This window comes from Nycticebus coucang, chromosome 5, assembly GCF_027406575.1.
Source record: "Nycticebus coucang isolate mNycCou1 chromosome 5, mNycCou1.pri, whole genome shotgun sequence".
NCBI lineage: Eukaryota > Metazoa > Chordata > Mammalia > Primates > Lorisidae > Nycticebus > Nycticebus coucang.
The window spans coordinates 115,597,474-115,619,602 of NC_069784.1; the positions used below are offsets into that span (position 1 = coordinate 115,597,474).

Consider the following 22,129-nt stretch of genomic DNA (forward strand, 5'->3'; position numbering starts at 1 on the left):
CTGTAGTTTCTGTATAAAGTTGTTGATCAAAAATAATATTAAAAAAAATTTTCCACAAGTGTTTTATGGAGTAAGAGTATCCAAATGATATCCAGATATATCTTAATATAACGCCCTTTTATATTTGTATGTCACATGTAATTCTCTTTTATTGCCTAAAATAGAGAAGCCTTGGCTGTACTCTTTTTTTTGAGACAGAGTCTCACTTTGTCACCCTCAGTAGAGTGCTGTAGCATCATAGCTCACAGCAACCTCAAATTTAGGGGCTCAAGAGATCCTCTTGTCTCAGCTTCCCAAGTCGCTGGGACTACAGGCACCCACCACAATGCCCAGCTATTTTTGTTTATTATTTTATTATAATTATTATTTTTGAGACAAAGTCTCACTTTGTCATCCTCACAGTAGAGTGCTATTGTGTAACAGCTCACAGCAACCTCAAACTCTTGGGCTTAAGCGATTCTCTTGCCTCAGCCTCCCAAGTAGCTGGGACTATAGGCGCCTGCCACAATGCCCGTCTATTTCTTTGTTGTTGTTGTAGTTGTCATTGTTGTTTAGTAGGCCCAGGCCAGGTTTGGACCTGCCAGCCCCCGTGTATGTGGCCAGCACCCTAACCACCGAGCTACGGGCACCGAACCCCAGCTAATTTTTAGAGACGGGGTCTTGCACTTACTCATGCTGATTTCTAACTCCTGAGCTCAGGCAATCCACCCACCTTGGCCTCCCGAAATGCTGGGATTACAGGTGTGAACCACCACGCCTGGCTGCCTTGACTGTATTCAATGACCAAAGTCATACTGTACAATGAAATTGCCAAAAATTAAATTCTTCCCTATTCATCCATTCTGTCAAACCATTAGTAACTATCAGAATTTATGCAACTACTTAGAAATTAAAAAATAACCTTTTTACTCTGGATTCTAGAGATCAGGTAATCTCACTCCCCTATATTTCAAATGAGGAAACTGAGGCCCAGAGAGGTGATGTAACTTATCCAAGTGTCAAAATGTCAAACACCAGAACATAAAATCCTTAAAATTCCAACACACTTTCAACTTTCCTCCTTGATGCTATGTGCACATGTCTCTGGGTCTGAACATTTGTGTGAGCGTGGGCATTTGCATTTACTTGTTTAAGGCACATAAAGAATTTTAAGAAGCACAGGTCAGCTCCTGTTCTTGGTAATGTGGGGTTGCGGGTGGCTGTGAAAAGAGCAAAGCCATCACTCCGAAAACCCTGAGCTTAGAAGGAGATTCAAAATCTCACGGCGACTCTGTTTTAAATGTTGTGCTGGAGCCCATACATAGGTTGTTATTTTCATCGTAAGTGCCAAATAAGAGCTAACTTCCAGGAGACCTTTCCAGCATCTCACACGAGGAGGAGAGGCTCAGAGGGCAGACTTGGCCCCACCCTGCCCAGGAGCCCCATTTGCTGCTGCCCCGAACTGCAGGGAGAGTCGAGTCTAAGGCACTGAGGTTGTGTCTCTTACAGAGGACAGATGCCCAGAGGACATATGGTACCCACTTACCAAAAATCAAGGTCAGAGAAAATGAAAACTTCCCCTATTCCCTTTTTTTCTTATAGAAGCAATATTTCTGGAAGACATTCCTACCCTTTATTATCAAAGAAAAATTGGTGTGGAGTTTATAAAAGTGATGATAGCTCTTCATATTCTTTCCATCCACATGTCATATTAATATCATCTCACGTTCCTGCATATGAGGTAACTAGCATGTTAGGAGGCCAGCCTTTTCCTGAGTAGTTTTTTTAAAATCTACACTAAAGGGTGTGTGGCAATCTTTTGGCCACCATGTGTATGAAAATGATTCCTGCCCTAAAAGGACAACTAAGTGAAAATTTGCAGGCTCAAAACAGTTTTAAAAATCAGAAGCAATAAATCAAAATTATTTTGAAAAAGACCCAAACTGCCTTGCAGTTAATAGGTGTTCAATAAATTCTTACTGACTTGAATTTGTGGCACTTAATCCAGAAAAAGAGCTCAGTGATTAAGAATTATTTTAAACCTTCTTTGGAGTTCCCAAAAAATTCTCAAAAAATAATATTATGTAATCAACCTTCTTGCAAAAGAAGAGTATCAGAAATCCAATTTTAGGATCTATTTAGTGAGGATGCCCTTAAATTTAAATATAGTCTCTCTATATATGAAATGATGTATTTTAATTTTAATATAATAAGAAAAACGAAGAAATCACAAAGAAGACCCAGGGAGACAAATGTGTCTCTATCTGTATGAGTGTCTATGTATGTGTGTACACGCACACATATGTATTAATATATACACATAGGGACAGATACTTATTTTCTTTTTTTTTTTTTAGAGACAGAGTCTCACTTTATGGCCCTGGGTAGAGTGCCGTGGCATCACACAGCTCACAACAACCTCCAACTCCTGGGCTTAAGCGATTCTCTTGCCTCAGTCTCCCGAGTAGCTGGGACTACAGGCGCCCGCCACAACGCCCGGCTATTTTTCTGGTTGCAATTCAGCCGGGGCCGGGTTTGAACCCGCCACGCTTGGTATATGGGGCCGGTGCCTTACCGACTGAGCCACAGGCGCCACCCCAGATACTTATTTTCAAAAACGTTCCTACTTGTAACCAAGGAGCTGCTTTCAGGATATGAAATATCTTCTCCTTCTGGGCATCTAGTAATTGGCTGTAATCATTGACAGTTGGTGAGCTTAATGGATCAGAGCTTTGATCACCATGTGGGTCATGGCATTGTTCCCCTGAGGTTTAAATAGACATCGTGCTGGGCACAGAGAATAATTAGTGACAGAGTGTGGGTGAATAAACCCATTAAGTTCATTCCCTATTTTCTGCTTTATACAAAACTCTGGCGTAAGTGCTTATTGGATTATGAATGTGACAGGGGTTTAGGCACAAAATAGGACTTCACCATGTTGTAGCTCTTGATTCAGTTGAACTGTTACCTTCAGAAAGTGGCATGAGGTTTTGGAAAAAAAAATCAACTTCTCCCATGACTTCCATCCTGTCATCTGCTATGAATTAACTTTATCACAATGAAAAATTTACCATATTATCGAATTTGAAGAACAGAGGTTTTAATATTTATTTAAATATGGGAAATATTTATTCACCAATAGCAACAATTCAAAAATTCATAATAATGAAAAATAATGTGATGTCAATTTTATAACTTTTAAAAAGTTGTTTATATAAAAGGCTGGAAGAAAATCATCGAAATTGTTATAGCATTTATTTCTGAGTGATAGAGTTACAAGTGTACTGAATTTTCTCCTCTTATAATTAGAAAATAATAATTTAATAAAGAAACAAATGAAGGATGAAACTTATCTTCTTTCTATAATTTCTGAAAAGATAATGGTTTAGAAATCTCAGCATATATATGTCCATTATATTTCTTCTATTATAAATATTCTAAAATAACCACAGCTTTGGTTTCATTTTCCAGATGGTGGTGGAAAGCGTTAAGCCTGGCGTCATTTCTGTGGTGTACGAACACAGTGGCATAACCTTGGAGAGCCTGCTTTATCTCATAGAAAAAGCACTGGATGGGCGGAAGGCACAGAGCATGGGAATATTTAGCGATGGAGATAGCAGAGACATCAATTTACTCCAAGGTAGTACTGGGGATTGGCAATGAACCACCAAACAACTTTGCGCTTACGCAGTGTTTGCCCTCATACGATCTTCAGAGTACAACTTAAGTTCTGATTCTCAAGAAGTATTGATTTTGGAACTTTTATGAAGCAAGCGAAGCGATTTTTTTGAAGATCTTTTTTTTTAATGTAATTGAAGGAACACACAACATAAAAGTTACCATCTTACCCATTAAGTATGCAATTCAGTACTGTTAAGGATGTCACATTGTTGTGAAACAGCTCTGTAGAAGTTTTTCATTTGGCGAAACTGAAACTCTGTGCCCACAGAAAAACAACTTCTTTTCCCCTTCCCCTTACTGCACAACCCTTGGCAATCACAATTCTGTTTCTATGAATTTGAGTACTAGATACTTCATGGAAATTCATAGTATTTGTCTTTCTGTGATTGGTTTTTTTCACTTAACATAATGTCCACAAGTTTCATCCATGTTATAGTATGTGACAAAATTTCCTTCCTTTCACTGGTGAGTAATATCAATTGTATTTACATCCCACATCTTGTTTATCCATTCGTCTGCTCATGGACACTTGGATTGCTTCCACCTCTTGGCTACTGTAAACTGTGCTGCTATGAACATGGATGTGCGAGAATCTCTTTACCATCCTGCTTGCCGTCCTTTGGACACATATCAGTGGTATTACTGGATCATATGTGGCTTCGGTTTTTATTCTTTGAGAAACCTCCACACTGTTTTTCATAGCAGTTGCATCGTTTCACAATCCCACCAACAATGCACAAAGGTTCAAGACTCTCTGCATCCTTGACAATAATTGTTGTTTTCTGTTTGCTTGTTTTTTAAGAGTAGCCATGCTTATGCATGTGAGGTATTAAGTCCTTTGTACATTTTTAAAGTTGGATTATCGATTTTTTTCATTATTGAATTGTAGGAGTTTATATATTCTGGATGTTAACCTCTAATTAGACATATTATTTGCAAATATTTTCTCCCATTCCGTGTGTTTCCTTTTCACTATGTTGATTGTGTCCTTTGACGCACAAAAGTTTTAAGTTTGACGAAAGTGAAGCAATTGTAATAGAAAATACTGAGATCTATAATTTGGTGAGCACTGATAGCATTTGTTACACTGCAGAGGGAAAAAAAAGTCACTGATCTCATTTGCCTGTTATTTTTGAAATGATTTCAAAAATCTCAGTGGTTACTTTTATGGCAAGGAAGGCGATAATGAAATGTTTTAGAAGTAAACTTCTCGTTTCTACTTTTCCTTATAACTTGGATCTTTTCTTGGTTATATTTAAAGTAGAATTGTTTTTAATTTTACTAACATGAAATCTTCCATCCGTGTGGGACTATGGAAGGAGGGAACAAGATGGCCCAGGATATAACTGGCAGGAAACCAGCAAAAGGGCAGGATGAGTCCCTGAGGCCTCCATCAAAATACGGTTTCTGTGTCTAGAACTTGGCTTTCGTGGAAGTTTCAGTAAAATTTATATTGGCAAAAATTAATTGCTTTTTTGTTTAGCTTTACATTGGTTTTAGCTTTCTTTGTTTAGTTTAACTATACCTGGAGTAAATTATGCTCCACATCAATTTTATACATGTCCCTAAAGTAAAACACAGATACTATTTTGGGGGATAAATTTATAATTAATTACCCGGCGACTCTTCTCTAAATGGTAGAGAGGTGTCAATGGTAAGTTTCCCTCATTGGAGTGGCCTATGAGAGTTTCCTGATCTTAGCCTTTTTGTTCTACAGTTGAGAAAGGTTTATAACTCTGCCTCGCTCTTGCTTTTCCTCTCTCTCTCTCTCTCCCTCCTCGCAACCTCCCTCCTTCCACTTTTCTTTTTGTCACCCAGGCTGGAATGGGGCAGTACAACTGCAGTTCCTTGCAGCCTAGAACTCCTGGGATCAAAGGATCCTCCTGCCTCAGCCTCCTGAGTAGTTGGGACTATAGGCATATGCCACCATGCCCTACTAATTTTTTTATTTTTCTGTAGACACATGGCCTTGCACAGGCTGGTCTTAAACTCTTACCCTCAAGTGATCCTCCTACCTTGGCCTCCCAAAGTGCTGGGATTACTGGTGTGAGCCACTGTCCTTAGCCCCTTTCTTTTTAATAAAAAAAAACATAATAACAATAACAAAATAATGCCACAGAAAACTTAGTTTTCTTCTAAATAACTGGTGGTTTCCCAACAGCTTTTTCTTTAAAAACAATATCCAAACAAAATTTCTTACCCCATCACACGACGAGATTTTTCCATGGTGAAGTAGACCTCTGGATGGAATGTAATGAAAAGGCAGAGTTCCTGCACCTGACTTTGTTTTCATTTCATTCCTGGGGTGCAGAGGGACAGAGTGTCCAGGACTCCTTTGGAAACGGGTCCAGACCCAGGCAGCTTAGCGCAGTTATCACACTGAATTCCTAGAAAGTGAGGGGAAAGGAGAGTTCAGTGGTGTTCATCATCTCTGGGAGCCTTATTTCTGCTCTGAACTACTTGTTTTTTGATTGATGATGGTGGGAAACATTTCTACTTTGGAACTTGGTTGCAAAATCCAAGGACTTCACCAGCCATGCACCCCAAACCCTACGGGATCCTGGTAACTCACATCACTGTGCGGCAGAGGCAGAAATGCAGTGTCCTAAACCTAAGTGCAAAGCATCCAGGTAATACAGCACGCGAAGGAGACCATGGCCATAGTGTGGCCCTGACACGGTGCAGGTGAAGCAGAGGTGCCTTCGAGCTCTTGGTCTTACAGGCAGTTGTTGCCTTTTTGAATTTGTGCTTGCATTTTCACAAATGGCTAATAGTTTCCATTTTGATAATATGACAAACTAATATGACATTTTAATTTTTTTTCCTCAGGCTATAAAATTGGTATTAAGAATTTGCTGACGCCTGAAGTGAGAAATTTCTGGGAGAAATTAGGAAGCTTTGTGGCTACTGAAGAAGAAGAGGGTCATGTGGATATCTTTGTGCCCCTTGGAGCTTCAGGTCAGCTTGAAGCCCACTTTATGGTGACACACTATAGCCCACTTTATGGTGATAAGCTGTGGATCTGTGATGCACCTCCAGGTCCCACGACTCAGTCACATCTCTTTATTTTTTTCTCTCTTCGTATCTCACACAGCCTGATATTCAGGGGAAGTAAGGGTTAGGGATGGTGTTTAGAGTAACCTATCTCTGCAGAGATAAAGTCACCAATGGCAACACTCAGCAGCATTATTTATATTTATTCCGGAAAACACAATAAAATCAGCCTCCATAATACAGGGGAAAGTGCCTGAGCAGCACAGGAACCACAATCACTCAATCTGAGGAAACCCCTCAGGCTGAGTTCTGAACCTGGAGAGACTATGAACTTGGTGATCACCAAGGACTTGAGCCTGAGTCAACCTGTGCCACTTCTCAGCTGCTGTCCTTAGGCAAGCTCGTGGAACTCCATTTCCTCATAGGGAAGTTAGGATAATAGCAGCTTACCTTACTTCAAGGACTTGTGAATATCAAGATATTGTAAATATTTAAGTAATAAAAAGAAATAATACTGGAAACACTTCAGGTAATATTAGAAACAGTGCTTTGTTTCGAGGGTTTTTTTTTTTGAGACAGTCTCACCACGTCACCCTAGGTAGAGTGCTATGGTGTCACAGCTCACAGCAACCTCAAACTCTTGGGCTTAAGCGATTCTCTTGCTTCAGCCTCCCAAGTAGCTGGGACTACAGGCACCTGCCACAACGCCTGGTTATTTTTTGTTGCAGTTGTCATTGTTGTTTAGCTGGCCTGGGCTGGGTTCAAACCCGCCGCCCTCGGGGTACGTGGCTGGCACTGTAACCACTGTGCTACAGGCGCCGAGCTCAGTGAAGCACTTTGTAAAGATGAGTATGACTGACAATCACTGAGGTGGTTGTGATTTCACATTAAGTGTCTGCCTGTCTAGAATCTGCCACTGTGATTCAAAGTGGATTTCAGTGCTGGAAGAGAAACTTCAGAAACATTAAGTCAAATTTAGTCTTTGGATATCTGTTAAAATCTCTGCATTCATGGGCTATGTTGTTTTCCCAAGCAGAGCAGGGGAGAAGAAGTGTGAAATTATGAATTTTAAAGTTCTTGCTAATCCTCAAGTTTCACAGCTCTGGTCAAGGTATGTGAATCCCACCCCTGGCAGGCTTCACCAGGGAAAAGGAAAAACAAAAAGGATGGGAAGGAGTTTAAAGGAACCACAATAGAGAAGATTACAAAAAGTATTTTGTAAATAATTTTATAGTTATTCTAATGATATTATATGTGTATAATTGTGCAGTGTATACATACACATATATGTAATGTTTAATCTCAGCTATGTGGAAAATGCATAGAAGAATCTGGAAGGAAATATACCAAAATATTAAAAAAGACCTATTTTTACAATTTTTTTTTTACTTTTGAAATCAGGCGGAAAAGCCTAGCTACTAAGACAATGGATAGTGTGATCCCACTGTTAAAAACATACATATGTCTGGCTCGGCGCCTGTGGCTTAAGAGGCTAAGGCGCCAGCCACATACACCTGAGCTGGCGGGTTTGAACCCAGCCCAGGCCCACCAAACAACAATGATGGCTGCAACCAAAAAATAACCGGGCATTGTGGTGGGTGCCTGTAGTCCCAGTTACTTGGGAAGCGGAGGCAGGAGAATCACTTGAGCCCAGAAGTTGGAGGTTGTCATGAGCTGTGATGCCACAGCACTCTACCCAGGGTGACAGCTTGAGGCTCTGTCTCAAAAAAAAAAAAAAACAACATACATATGTGTGCAGTGGCATATTTATGTACAGAAAAGAGTTTGGAAGGATTTATACCAAGGTGTTAACAGTAGTTGGATAGGATGATGAGGGAGTTTTCCTTTCTCTTTTCTTCCTTTTTAAAAATTTCCTTTTGTGGCTTAGCTCCTGTAGCACAGTGGTCACAGTGCCAGCCACATACACTGAGGGTGGCAGGTTCGAACTTGGCCTGGGCCAGCTAAACAACTGCAACAACAACAAAAAATAGCCAGGCGTTGTGGCGGGTGCCTGTAGTCCCAGCTACTTGGGAGGCTGAGGCAAGAGAATCGCTTAAGCCCAAGAGTTTGAGGTTACTGTGAGCTGTGATGCCACTGCACTCTACTGAGGGAGACATAATGAGACTCTGTCTCAAAAAAAAGAAAAAGAAATTTCCTTTTGTTTGCCTCTATTTTCTGTAAAGAACTAATATTACTTTTATAATGAGAGCAAAGCACTTTTTAAAGTGGAATAGAAGAAAAAAAGAATATGAGAAAGTAAAGTATTGAAAGGCAGGATAAGAGCAAAGGGGAAAAGCACAGTGGATTTGGTGACATACAAATTACATCATGTGAAACATCAGGGCAGTCCCCCCAAAATAGATTTCCTACCACCATCCCTAAAATTCTCATCAAATGTAATATCCACCTGGATGAACCATCCAAGACACTTGACTTCTCAGTCTAAATCTCTGTCTCTCTCTCTCTTTTTTTTTTTTTAGAGACAGAGTCTCACTTTTTTGCCCTCAGTAGAGTGCCCGTGGCATCACAGCTCACAGCAACCTTCACCTCCTTCTCTTGCCTCAGCCTCCTGAGTAGCTGGGACTACAGGTGCCTGCCACAACACCTGGCTTTTTATTGTTGCAGTTTGGCTGGGCCGGGTTCCAACCTGCCACCCTTGGTATATGGGGCCGGCACCCTACCCACTGAGCCACAGGTGCCACCCTATATCTCTGTCTCTTTTTCTACCACCTCAGCACCACTCTTGTGCTGGCCAGCCTCAGTAGCTTTATCACCCCTGAAATCTTGATCTCAAGCACTTGTCCCTGAGCACCTCTTCCAAATCATGTACTCAAATATCCCCCCTCCAGCAATTCTTTGCCTAAGACCTCCAGTCTACACACTCCCACTTTCCAGTCCCTCTCACTGTGCCTTCACCCTTGCTTCCTTCCTTGTTAAACTTGGACTTAATAGTCCGACATTATCATCACTCCTTTGCAAAGAATTTGAACTTCCTTGTCTCTTTCTCCTGGCCAATCCCAACTCATTTGGCTAAACCCCAATGCCAGTTGAGGCACAGTTCTCTGCACACCTATTCCTGCCTTTGGCAGAGCAGCTGAAGACTGTTGGAGAAAGTCACACAACTATGTTGATTAGTCTAATTTAACTTTGATAATACAAACGTCAAATGAGATTGCAACACCCATGAGCAAGGCTTCCACATTTTCTTGTTAAATTCATTTCCCACTCTTTGAGATGACAATTTTATCTCTTCTCTTTAGCCAGTCTTTCAGTAACCCAGTTTCGCAGCTTTTGACCTTATCTTTTACTTCCGTGAGAAAATTGAGTCAGATAATAACTCCCTCATTCTCCCCCACCATCAAATCCACCACCATTCCCACCTCATACTCTTCATTCTGTCTTCCCTTTGTTCTGATGGATGAAGCATCTCTGCTCAAACAAGACCAGCGCCCCACGTGGACTCTGTCCCTCCACCATCCCCTCCTTGGGATTTCACTCCTGCACGCCAGTGCTGGCCCGGGGCCTTGTTCCTCTCTCTTTATTAGACCACTCATCAAATCAGGAGCACCTGTAGTATCTCCTGTCCTTTAAAAACAAAAAAAGACAATAAGCTTTCCCTCATTTCTCTTTAAATTGATAGACAGGTGGTTCTCTAACTTTAGTGGGTATTTGAATCATCTTGAGGCCTATTATAATACATATTGCCAGACCTCCCCTGCCTTGAGTTTCAGACTCAGGTCTAGGCTGAGGCTGGAGAATTATCATTCCTAACAAGTGCCCAGGTGGTGGTGATGCTGCTGGTTCAAGGCCACACTCAGAGACACGCTGGTCTATACTCACTGCCTCTTCCCCCTCACCTCCCACCCTCTCAAGCTGTTTTTCTCATCTCCACTGAAACTGCTTTTGGAAGACTAAATGACTTCCACATCCTCAAATCTACTGGTCCCTGCTCCAGCCTCAGCTTGCTTTGACTTCTTAAAAGCATCTGAGACAGGTGAACACCTTGGACCACTCCTCCTCCTCGTGTCTCCTCTCCTTGCTCCTCCCCCCTCAGAGTGCCCTCCTCAGTCTCCTTTGCAGGCCCCTCCTCCTCGTGTCTCCTCTGCTTGCTCCTCCCCCCTCAGAGTGCCCTTCTCCGTCTCCTTTGCAGGCTCCACTTTCCCTGCAAGACCCTTAGACCCTATGCCCCAGGACCTGATCCTAGATTCTCTCCTTTTCCACATACAAGGTCTGACAATTAAGTTTGCACACTTGCCACTGTGTGCTTATGTCCGCAGCACTGTACTAACAGCTCGGTAAGGTTCCACAACCTTGGTATGTGTGTCTCACAACTGTGTTAGTGTCAATGTGTGATGGCGTCTTGGTGAGTGGTGCACGTTATTGTTGTGTGTTTCTGTGTGCCATATAACAGCAGTTCTGATGGCCATTTCAGGAAAAGAGATCCGAAATTGCTTTGAAAAGGTGGAGGAGAGTGAGGCTTGGGGGACAAGCCTCCATCCCAGCTCCTCTGCCCAAACAAACAAACAAACAAAATCCCTCGGAAGGGTGGGCTAGATGCTGTTGTCAGTGCCTTGCTTCCCCAGGGGAGCACTTGGAAGGTGCCGGTAGTGAATGAGCAATGAGGTAGGGAGCATTTTTCCTAGCGTGAGTTTATGAATCCAATTGTCCAACCTCATACACGTTCTCTCCTTGGGCGCTCTCATCTAAATTCCATCTATATGCTAAAAAATGCCCCAATTTATGTCTCCAGCTCTGAATTCTCTGAGCTGCAGACTCGTATATCTCATTCCCACTTGACATCTTCTATGGATGTTTAATTTGCACGTCTAATAGATATCTCAAAGTTAACACACCCAAAACAAACTCTGGATTATACCTGCCCAGCACTAAATCTACTCTTTCCCCAGATTCCTTAGTAAAAACATCATCATTCACTACTCACTGCACAAGACAAAAATTGAAGGCTCATCTTTTAGGAGGCATTATTTTAAAATTTTTAAACAGATTTATTTGTGTATAATTAATATAATCGGCTGTGCATAAAGTGTGCAATTGGATAAATATTGACATACGTATATCTACTCTAAGAAACCATAAAACAATCAAGAAAATGAACACATTCATGACCTCAAAGTTCCCTCATGCCATTTGTAGTACCTCTCTCCTGCTTCCCCCCACCCCCAACCCGGGGCTCTATTCCCCCTCACATGTATCCATTTGCATCTTTTGTAAGGTTCTAGAAGGGGAATCAGACAATATTCTGAGTCATTATTTTAGATTCTTCCATTTGATTCATGTATCAATGTCTCCTTCCTTTTTACTGCTGAGAATTATTACATTGTACAGATACACCACAAATTGTTTACTCGTTCATCTGTTAATAATTTTTGAGTTCTTTCTGGTTTCTGCTGTTACAAATAGAACAGCTGTGAACATGTGTGTGAACATACACTTTCATTTCTCTTGCTTCAATACCTAGGAGTAGAATGGTGAGGTCATATAATGGGTATATATGTTTAACTTTTTTTTTTTTTGAGACAGAGCCTCAAGCTGTTGCCCCGGGTAGAGTGCTGTAGCATCACCGCTCACAGCAACCTCCAACTCCTGGGCTTAAGCGATTCTCTTGCCTCAGCCTCCCAAGTAGCTGGGACTACAGGTGCCCACCACAACGCCTGGCTATTTTTTGGTTGCAGCTGTCATTGTTGTTTGGCTGGTCCGGGCTGGATTCAAACCCGCCAGCTCAGGTGTATGTGGCTGGTGCCTTAGCCGCGTGAGCCACAGGCACCAAGGCTATGTTTAACTTTTTAAAAAATCAGCTAAAGTGTTTTCCAAAGTGGTTGTACCATTTGACATTTCCACAAGAAGTACTGAGAACTCCAGTTGGCTAGCACTCCAAAATGATCCATCTTCTTAATTTTAGCCATTCAAAGGGATAGCTCATTGGGGCATTAATTTGCATTTTTCTAATGACTAATGATGCTCAGGGTCTTCTCGTGTGCTTGTCATTCATACATCTTCCAGGGTGAAATGTCTGTCTTAATTTTTTGTTCATTTTAAAAACTAGGTTATATTCTTACTAAATTTTGAGAGCTCTTTATACATTCTGGATAAGTGATTTGCAAATGTTTTTTCCAGTCTGTGACTTATATTTTCCTTCTCTGAACAATTTCTTTTGAAGAGAAGTTCTTAATTTTGATGAAATCAAATGTATTAAGATTTTGTTGTATAGATCACGTTTTTGGTGTCATATCTAAAAACTCTCTAAGGGCTAGACGCGGTGGCTCATGTCTGTAATCCTAGCACTCTGGGAGGTGAGGTGGGTATATCGCCTGAGCTCAAGAGTTTGAGACCAGCCTGAGTAAAAGCAAGACTCTACTAAAGACAGAAAAACTAGCCAGGTATTGTGGTGAGCACCTGTAGTCTTAGCTATTCGGGAGGCTGAAGCAAGGGAATCGCTTGAGTTTGAAGTTGCTGTGAGGTAGGAAGCCAGAGTACTCTACCCAGAGCAGAGTGAGACGCTACCCCTCACCCCCCAAATAAAAATTCTACCTAGCCAAAGATCACAAAGATTGTCTCTGTTTTTTTCTAAATTAGTTATAGTTTCAAGTTTGACATCTAGATTTGTGATCCATTTGATTTATTTTTTTTTTTAGAACATGAAGTATGGATTAAGTTAAAAATTTTTTAACATAGATATCTAATTATTCTATCACTATTTGTTGTAACTACTATCCTTTTCTCAATGAATTTCATTTGTACCTTTGTTCAAAGCAATTGAATATGTACTTGTAGGCTCATTTGTAGACTCTATTTTATTTTTGTTGGCTCTATTTGTCAATAAAAATATTAGATGCCAGTGAGAAACATTCCAACCTTTCAGCTACTGTCAGCCTGTTTCCAGGATCATTATTTATTCTTGGACTACACACGATTAAATTACCCATTATATTAGTTTCATGCCAAGTAATTCAATCTGTAGGCTAAATTCAATAATTCAATTTATATGTTATGTCTCTGAAGAAGGGGCGAAATCAATACCCCACTAAAATTTAACTATCACATTCCATCCTGTATTTAACTGTTTTAAATCTGTCCTCTTACAATGAGATGTTTCCTTTGAGTCAGACTAGTTTAGAAAATATATGTAGATTTTTCTCTGTCTTTGGGTAAATTTGAAAATAAGCTCTAGGTCAAACTTCATGTCATCTTTCCCAACCCTATTGCTTAATTGTCATGATTAAGTGCTTAGCTTTAGTATTTAGGGGTGAACTATAAAGTGTGTTTGGACTGTTCACTGGAGGGGTTTGAATGGAAGATGAGAACTCCTAGGGCCTTTCTCAGCCGGTATAGTGTTCCTAAATCTTACTTAATTGTTTCATGGCAAAACCTGTGAGTAAACTAACAAAAGTATTTTACTATGCAGAGGCAGGAATGGAAGTTCTTTCTCAGCTGTCTCAACTAACTGGCACATTCTTTACCGCCCCCACTGGGATTGCAACTGGCTCTTACCAACACAGTAAGTGTATATGGGAGCTGACCGCCACGCCCAATAACATACACCATCTCCAGATTTGCCAGAAGACAAAGTACAGTTAATACTTTGGGTGTGGCTGGGTGTAGTGGCTCATGCCTGTAATCCTCGCTCTGGGAGGCCGACGCAGGTGAATTGCTTAAGCTCAGGAGTTTGAGACCAGCGTGAGCAAGAGTGAGACGTGTCTCAACTAAAAATAGAAAAACAAGCCAGGCATTGTGGTGGGTGCCTATAGTCCCAGCTACTTGGGAGGCTGAGGCAAGAGGATTGCTATGATAATGCCATGGCACTCTAACTAATTAATTAGGGTGACACAGTGAGACTCTGTCTAAAAAAAAAAAAAAGAAAGAAAAAGCATTGTATGGTCAATGTCAATGACTATCTTTAATTCCTTTCCTTAAGAAGGAATACTAGGTAATCTCATGCTGCTCAGTTATTTGCTTAGAAGGGGATTATTTATTGCAAATATTTTTTGCCTCAAATCATTATTTGTGAAACTGTTGAGAATGGTTTGCTTAGGTTCCATTTCTGTAGCATTATCTGAGAAGGTGAAAATACACCTGAAAGCAAACTTTAATTTAGATGTTAATCAAAACATAAATCAAAATGTAACATTGACTGGCCAAGAAGAGAACCAAATTGCTTTGTTACAGTAATGCCAATCACCCCCTTTAAAACACCCCGGATTCCTCTCAAGCAGGGCTTGGAGCGAGGTAGAAACTACAGAAAGCATGACTTCTCTACTCTCAAAGGCCAAAGGCCTTCAGGACTGGGGAGAGCTGGCATGGCTGGGAATTTGTAAAGGAAAAGATTCTATGTAGATGTAACAAAAGCACATTGACCTAACACAGTTTTGAAGCAAATGCCACTGATTAATTTTAGTCGATACAGCAACATCACCAAATGACAGCATAGTTGGCCCTGCGGAGAGAGGAACTGGCCTAAAAGAGCACACCAGGGTGTCACTTGCACTACAAAATAGATTTTCTACCTTTTCTCCTCCACGGCCTCCCCTTCCTCCTGTTCACCCGCTCCCTCTTCCCCCCCTTTTTCTCATTCTCCTTATAAAAGAACATGTTATAAATCTTTTCACATGTCTGTCAATAAGCATAGAGGAAACAGCATTCAGGACAGAAAATCAAATTTAACAAGCCATTGCTTTTCAGGGAGAGAAACTTTGTTTAGCACCTGCTAGGGTCACACAGAGATATTTGCAGAGAGAGGTGGCAGTCTGACATAGTGGAAGAGGAGATGGGTTGGTCACAATGGAGCTGACCTTTAATGGCCTGATGGGAAACCAGGCAGTGTGGGATTTTCTTATATGTTCACTTTTAGACTGAAAGATGAAGCACTATATTCTTAGGAGACGACTCTGCTTCCTGACGCAAAATTCAAAAGCTACTTAACTTTTTACTTCAAATAGAACATGTCACTTGTCTAGCAAAGAGCAGATAGACATTGGAAATGATTTGTTGGGTTTCTACATTTACCTCTGCAAACAGATGTTGCGTGTTTATTGGTCTTCTAATGAGAAAGGGTAATAGTAAACCTGACAGAAATACAACCAAGTGTTTGTTGTACTTTAAACATGAAGTAGAATTTTTTCATCTAAGTTCAAGTCTGCAAGAATAAAAGGAGAAAATAATATCAGTTCTCAGTGACTGGCTGGGACCCCCGTGGGGAAGGGCACCTCCTTCACTCTACTTCACCCAGCCGAAGCTGCAGACGTGGTCCAGCCTCACAGACTTCCTGGAAGACACCTTGAGATCGGTAAGGAAACAGCTTCGTCCTCTCTTCAAGGAGCTGCGGGAGAGCATCAGTGGCAGGATGATAGGTGAGAACTCTCGCTGCTTCTGTCTGGGATTAATTGTGCAGCTGGCTTCACACCCAGGGCAAAGACAGGCTTAGGAACGGTGCAAGTACATTTCAACTCTTAAACATCGTCAATAAAACTTCATCCCCTATGTTTTTCACATTGCCTTTCAAATATAATGAATACCTACTAAGAACAAATATATTCATGCTAAAAATGCTGAAGCTAGTTATTATTCTAAAATTTCACCATCTTATTAATCCCTATTTATGTTCTAGACAAAATTTGTGTTTGCTAAGCCAGAAAGCTATGTCCTTTTCCAGTTGAATTTGCACCAGAAGTTAAGTACCTCTTATACCACAGCACCTGTTACCTAAGTTGTTCTATAATTTAAGTTCTATTTATTTTCTATCTAAAATATATCATTTGGTGATGGGCTCCGTGGGCCTTTGCTGAGGCTACGGGATATCACTGAAGTTTTTTCCCCCTTCATGCTCCATACCCATGATACAATGATCAACTTTGCATCTTCACCTAAATTTGTTTTTATTTATTTTATTAATTATTATTATTTTGAGACAGAGTCTCACTATGTCACCTTGGGTAGAATGCCATGGTGTCATGGCTCACATCAAACTCTTGGGCTTAAGCAATTCTCTTGCCTCAGCCTCCCAAGTAGCTGAGACTACAGGCACCCACCACAATGCCCAGCTTTTTTTTTTTTTTTTTCTTTGAGACAGAGCCTCAAGCTGTTGCCCTGGGTAGAGTTCGGTGGCATCACAGCTCACAGCAACCTCCAACTCCTGGGCTCAAGCAATTCTCTTGCCTTAGCTTCCTAAGTAAGTGGGACTACAGGCGCCCACCACAACACCCAGCTATTTTTGGTTGTAGTTGTCATTGATGTTTGGCAGGCGTGGGCTTGATTTGAACCCACCAACTCCATGTATGTGGCTGGTGCCCTAGCCGCTGAGCTAACAGGTGCCAAGAAAATTAGTCTGTTTTTAAAAATGAAATATTTTTGTCCATCTGGGTAAAGACGGGTTTTTTCTCACCTGTAACTACCTGTTCCATTTTTTACTAATGCTTCCCAGCCAACTAAAATGCCATTTATCATACAAGTCATTCTTTATCTATGCTTTTCTTCTCGTCCTCAGCCCAACTCCTTATTTAAGGTCAATTTACATAGTTTCTGTCAATACAATATGTGTACATGCAGATATTTTATCTTTCCATATATATCCTGTATTTCTTTACGTAAACACCTCCAAAACAGCGATCTGTTCTTGTGTTTTTGTATTACACATTCCACCACATTTAGGAAGGGCTCAACCAATATTTATAAATAGTTTTGAAGCTATAAACAGGGAGAAATTATTTCTCTCTGTTCATTCACAGATACACACATGAAGGACTAGAAAGAAAAGCAGAGACACGTAGGCAAGGAGAAAGTCAAAGGAAAAATTGTTTTCAAATAATTGCATGCTGTTCAAAGTGTTTAAAAATTCTAAGATGTCTGTGTATGTATATTTGTGTATTATTTCTCAGGAATTTAAAATACAAAGAGTGCCAGCAAATGTATACACATTTAAAGAGATCTTGTCGGAAGTAAAGTTGATCGTTTCCAAAATGTGTGTGAACTGCAGGTAAATGGATGTGTGTAGCAGGTCTAGGCACACTTAACCAGTAATGATGCCTTCAGTTCTACTTTGAAAAGTAATACATAGATAACATTTCTTAAAACGTGTATACATTTTTTGGGCACCCTCTGTATTTATATGTTTCAGCCCAAAGATAAAGGGAGTGTAGAAGAATTTTTGGTAGGATTGAAAGTCTAACATTTAACATTATAGGGTTGGCTGGGCATGGTGGCTCATCCCCATAATCCCAGCATTCTGGGAGGCCGAGGGTGGATGGCTTAAACAAGTGGGCATTATGGCGGGTGCCTGTAGTCCCAGCTAGTTGGTATGCTGAGGCAAGAGGATTGCTCAAGTCCAAGAGTTTGAGGTTGCTGTGAGCTACAAATGATGCCATGGCACTCTACCCAGGGCATGGAGTGAGACTCTGTCTCAAAAACAAAAATAAAAACAAATAGCTCTTAAACTTGTAGTTATTTTTCATGTGTTCTGTCCTTATTGTCCAATTTACAGATTTCATTTCAATATCAACTTTGCCAGGGAGGGTACTGCACATTTAAATTGCTTTGGCTCACTTTATATTTCAGCATACTAGAAATCCTCATAGCGTAATACATTTTTACTTCTATTTTTTGCATTTTTTTACACTAAAAAGCAACTGTGAGGACAGAGTTGTTTTCCTTTTGATCACTTACATAAACTAACTACAGGGCACATGAGTTGTTTTCCTTTTGATCACTTACATAAACTAACGACAGGGCACATGGCCTTATATCCACAGGGCAGTTTATGTTTGACACCATGAGTATGGCCCACATTCTGCATAACCGAGAAATTGTACAAGCTCTGGCAGATGGTCTGATGGAGCTGTCAAAAGAAGATTCTGTAAGTGATTCTTTAATGAAAGAAGAATATAAACCCCCCCAACATTTAAATAACTTCTTAGTTTGTCTTTATCATTTTTTTTTTTTTACTAGTTTATCCCTTTCAGAACACAATTCTCAGAGAAATGACATCAGTTTATAAAAACAGCCACTGATGGATTCTGGGCACAAGAGGTACCAGGTGCACAAAACAGACACAGAAGGGAAATCCTGTAAAGTTTGTTACATTGTGCACCTTTTCCTGTCTCTGCTTCTTTTCAGTCAGTAGTAACTTCTTTTTAAAAATGTGTTGGTGGTTTTATATTTTACATAAACATTACTCAACAGTGAAACCAATTACTACTAGTATGAGGAAAAGCCAAGAAAGGGTGAGCTCAGATATAAGAAGACGAAGGGCAAGGGGCTGGATGACAGAAGAAAGTGAGAGAACACAAGTGCACAACTAAGCAAACCAATAGTTGGGTTGGGGATGGAGTGGAGTGGGGGAGCCTGAAGCAACATTTCCATCAGAAACGAATCCTGGATATTCTCCCAGAAAAGTTAGTGGACGTTCCAGCCGCCAGGCCTGCTCTCTCAGCCACACAGATGCAAGGTGAGAGGAAAGTGGAATCCGCAGCTCTCCGTTTGGGGAAGTGGGGACTAGGATGGGAATTGGGATGATGTTAACATACTTGAGACATAAGGTCTTCAGTTTTCCAAGGAGAGCTTCTCACGCCCTTCTCTTCCACTGGCATAATTCTACTTTGTGGGTGGACTTAACACACTTCCGCTCATGCTCTCTCTCCTGGTTACTGTGGGTCTGCTCTGATTGCAACTTGGCTTCTGGGGTCAGCACCGGCAGATTTATCTCCTCTGAAGACTCAGCTCAGCAGACTGGCCAAGGCTCAGGCAGCCCAACGGAGGAAAGGCCCTGGCAAGCTTTGCTGATAGAATGAGCAGGGATGTTCCCAGAGGTGACTCTACACGGCTCCTGAAACACCAAAAAAATGACTAAACATATTTGGTGTAGGCTCAGTGTACTTATTCTCACCTGATTGTTTAAAAGTAACCACGTATTATATAATTTTGATAGTGCTTAAATCTATAACTTGAGAGGGAGCCAAATTGGAGAGTCTCAGAATGTTTTTCCCAGTAGTTAGGATGCTGTCGCCTCTCCTTGGCCTTCTTTCCCCAGAAAACAAGCCCCTTCCTGTCCCCTTTCCTCAACTGACCAAGAGGGAGGTGTGGACCACTTTGGATTTGAAGATCTTAAGAGACCCTCTGATAAGAATTTGGCATTCTAACTGGACTGGAACAAAAAGTTGAAAACCAAGAGTAATTGGAATATAAGACTAACTAGAAATGTCCCGTTTACTGACTCTAATTAAGAAATAGTCACTTTGTTTTCTGGACACGTAAATTAAATAGGTAGAAAGCTGAAAACTACTAAAAATGTGTTCTCTTTTCTGCTATACTTTTGATGAACTGTATTTCAGATGAATGTCTTAAATAGGAATTTTTTGGGGGGGTGTTTTTTAAGGACAGACCTCTGGAATTTTTGTCATATTTTCTGCTGAAGAAATGTGATAAAAAGAGCGAAGATTTGGAAGGAAATGTTATTCTGACAAAATGTGAACCAAAGGCAACATTCAATTTACTGGCGAAGGTAAAGTTGCTCCTGTATTTTTATGCCATTGTTTTACTGTAGAATTAGGCATATATGGTGAAGAAATTTATAAACAATAATGTTAGTATTCCCCAAACAGCTTTCAACTTGTTATTTCTAAGAACTTCATTTTCACGAACTGTTATAAAAAAGTGTGTTATAGTTTCATAATATGGGTAACATTTAAGCCACTTAAAAGCATGAACTGTACCATGTTGGCTTGAAGGACACTATTTGGTTGTGAGGGACGAGCTAGAAATTTGCATTTTGCTTTGCTACTTAGTTGAGTCTTAAGATTAATATGTGTGAGAGAGAGAGAGAGAAACTAAGAATGGCTCTTTTATATTTGGCATTCAAATTCACAAAAGAAAAAAAGTGGGGTTGAAGCTAGTTTTTCAGACAAAAAAGAAAAATTTTGCTAGTACTATATTCAGAATCCATACATTCTTGGTTACCTGAAATAAACAGGATTCAGGAAATACTGGGAACTGTATCACCATTCAAAGGGCCAATTTCTATGTATAGGGAAAATGTTGTTTTAGAACCACTTTATGTTCATAGACAAGTCACCTGTCTTTGATGTTTGAAGGTGTGAAATGCCAGTTCCTAACACCAACTCGCCATGAAGACTGTTGGCAGGAATGGACTTGCCAGTTCCCCCTAGCAGATGAACCATTTGCTGCCTTATTAACCTGACATTCTGGTGGTATTATTCAGGCTCCTCTGAAGGACAACACAGGGCAGGACAAGGGCAGACACAGGCTGTTGGTGGCAGTGACCCCTCTGTCAAGCTTCCCCTAACACACTCAGCAACATAAAAGTCCTGTTGTTCAGACCTGCTCTTTGTTGTTTGTTTCAGAGACAGGGTCTTGCTCTTTTGCTCAGGCTGGAGTGCGATGGCATCATCATAACTACAACCTCAAACTCCTTAGCTCAAGTGATCCTCCTGCCTCAGCCTCCTGAGCAGCTGCGACCGCAGGTGCCTGGCACCATTCTGGCTAATTTTTTTACATTTGTGGAGATGGGGTCTTGCTATGTTGCCCAGGCTGGTCTCAAACTTCTGGCCTTAAGCAATCCTCCCACCTCGGCCTCCCAGAGTGCTGGGATTACAGGTGTTAGCTGTTGCACACACCTAGCCCCACCATTCTGCTGTACCACAGCATGACTCTTAGTCTAATTCTTTCCAATCACAAACATCTCCCTGAGAGGGCCCTTAGTAAAGACCTTTCTGGGGTGTCTCAGCCCTTTCTAGATTGGAACCTTTCTTCCTGCTGCTCCACCCTGAAATCTATATTTAGTCCAGATTTAATTCTTCCCAGAAATTCTCACAGACCTCTTCTCAGGGAGGAGGTAGTTCTCCACCTTTCCGTTCAGTCCCCTCAGTACTTGTGGGAGCTTAACCTTGTGCTGGGCGTTGTGCTCAGCCCTGAGAGGAGGCCAAGGGTAAGTCCCCATCTTCATGATGGATGAGACCTGTGTGTAAACAGATGGCAGGGTGTGAGTAGATTCTTTCCACAGAATACACAGGCAGGGTGGGGACGCTGGGGTGCATGCTTAATCCAGATTCCTTCCCTTCTCTGTTTCTCAGATGCTGCTGCTTTTATGGTAGCTACCATTTTTGTTTTTTTGAGGTTCTCAGGCATTATTCTCCCACCGAGTAGATTTAGTCTCCATACATCCTTCAACTCATGAAAGCCTTTGAAAAATAGCACCCCGGCCTCAATATCACTCTTTTCTCCCTGGTTCAGCAAAGGGAAGGATCAGCACGGAACCATGTTACACAGGTTCCAAATTCTTCCAAAGTCTTTCTCAACATCAGCTGATTCCTGCCTCCCTTGGAAACTTAACTGGAGTGTTTTCATCCACATTTATTCTAAATCTGTCACCCCAAGCTCCAGACGTGTAGACCCCAGAAATGCCCCTCTTTGGAGCAGCTTGAATAAGCAGAAGGGCAAAACTAAAGATGCT

The 22,129-nt window shown here is 41.1% G+C and overlaps 1 protein-coding gene across 1 annotated transcript in view; it reads left to right on the forward strand.

Annotated features, from left to right (window-relative positions):
* The window catches only part of ECT2L (epithelial cell transforming 2 like), an 80,729-nt gene that overhangs the window by 28,300 nt on the left and 30,300 nt on the right, over window positions 1–22,129 (forward strand). The window contains exons 6-12 of the mRNA XM_053590613.1: window positions 1,582–1,720; window positions 3,451–3,619; window positions 6,490–6,618; window positions 14,078–14,170; window positions 15,837–16,019; window positions 18,414–18,517; window positions 20,036–20,161. Coding sequence (XP_053446588.1) covers window positions 1,582–1,720; window positions 3,451–3,619; window positions 6,490–6,618; window positions 14,078–14,170; window positions 15,837–16,019; window positions 18,414–18,517; window positions 20,036–20,161 — 943 coding nt within the window. The remainder of the gene's footprint in view (window positions 1–1,581; window positions 1,721–3,450; window positions 3,620–6,489; window positions 6,619–14,077; window positions 14,171–15,836; window positions 16,020–18,413; window positions 18,518–20,035; window positions 20,162–22,129) is intronic.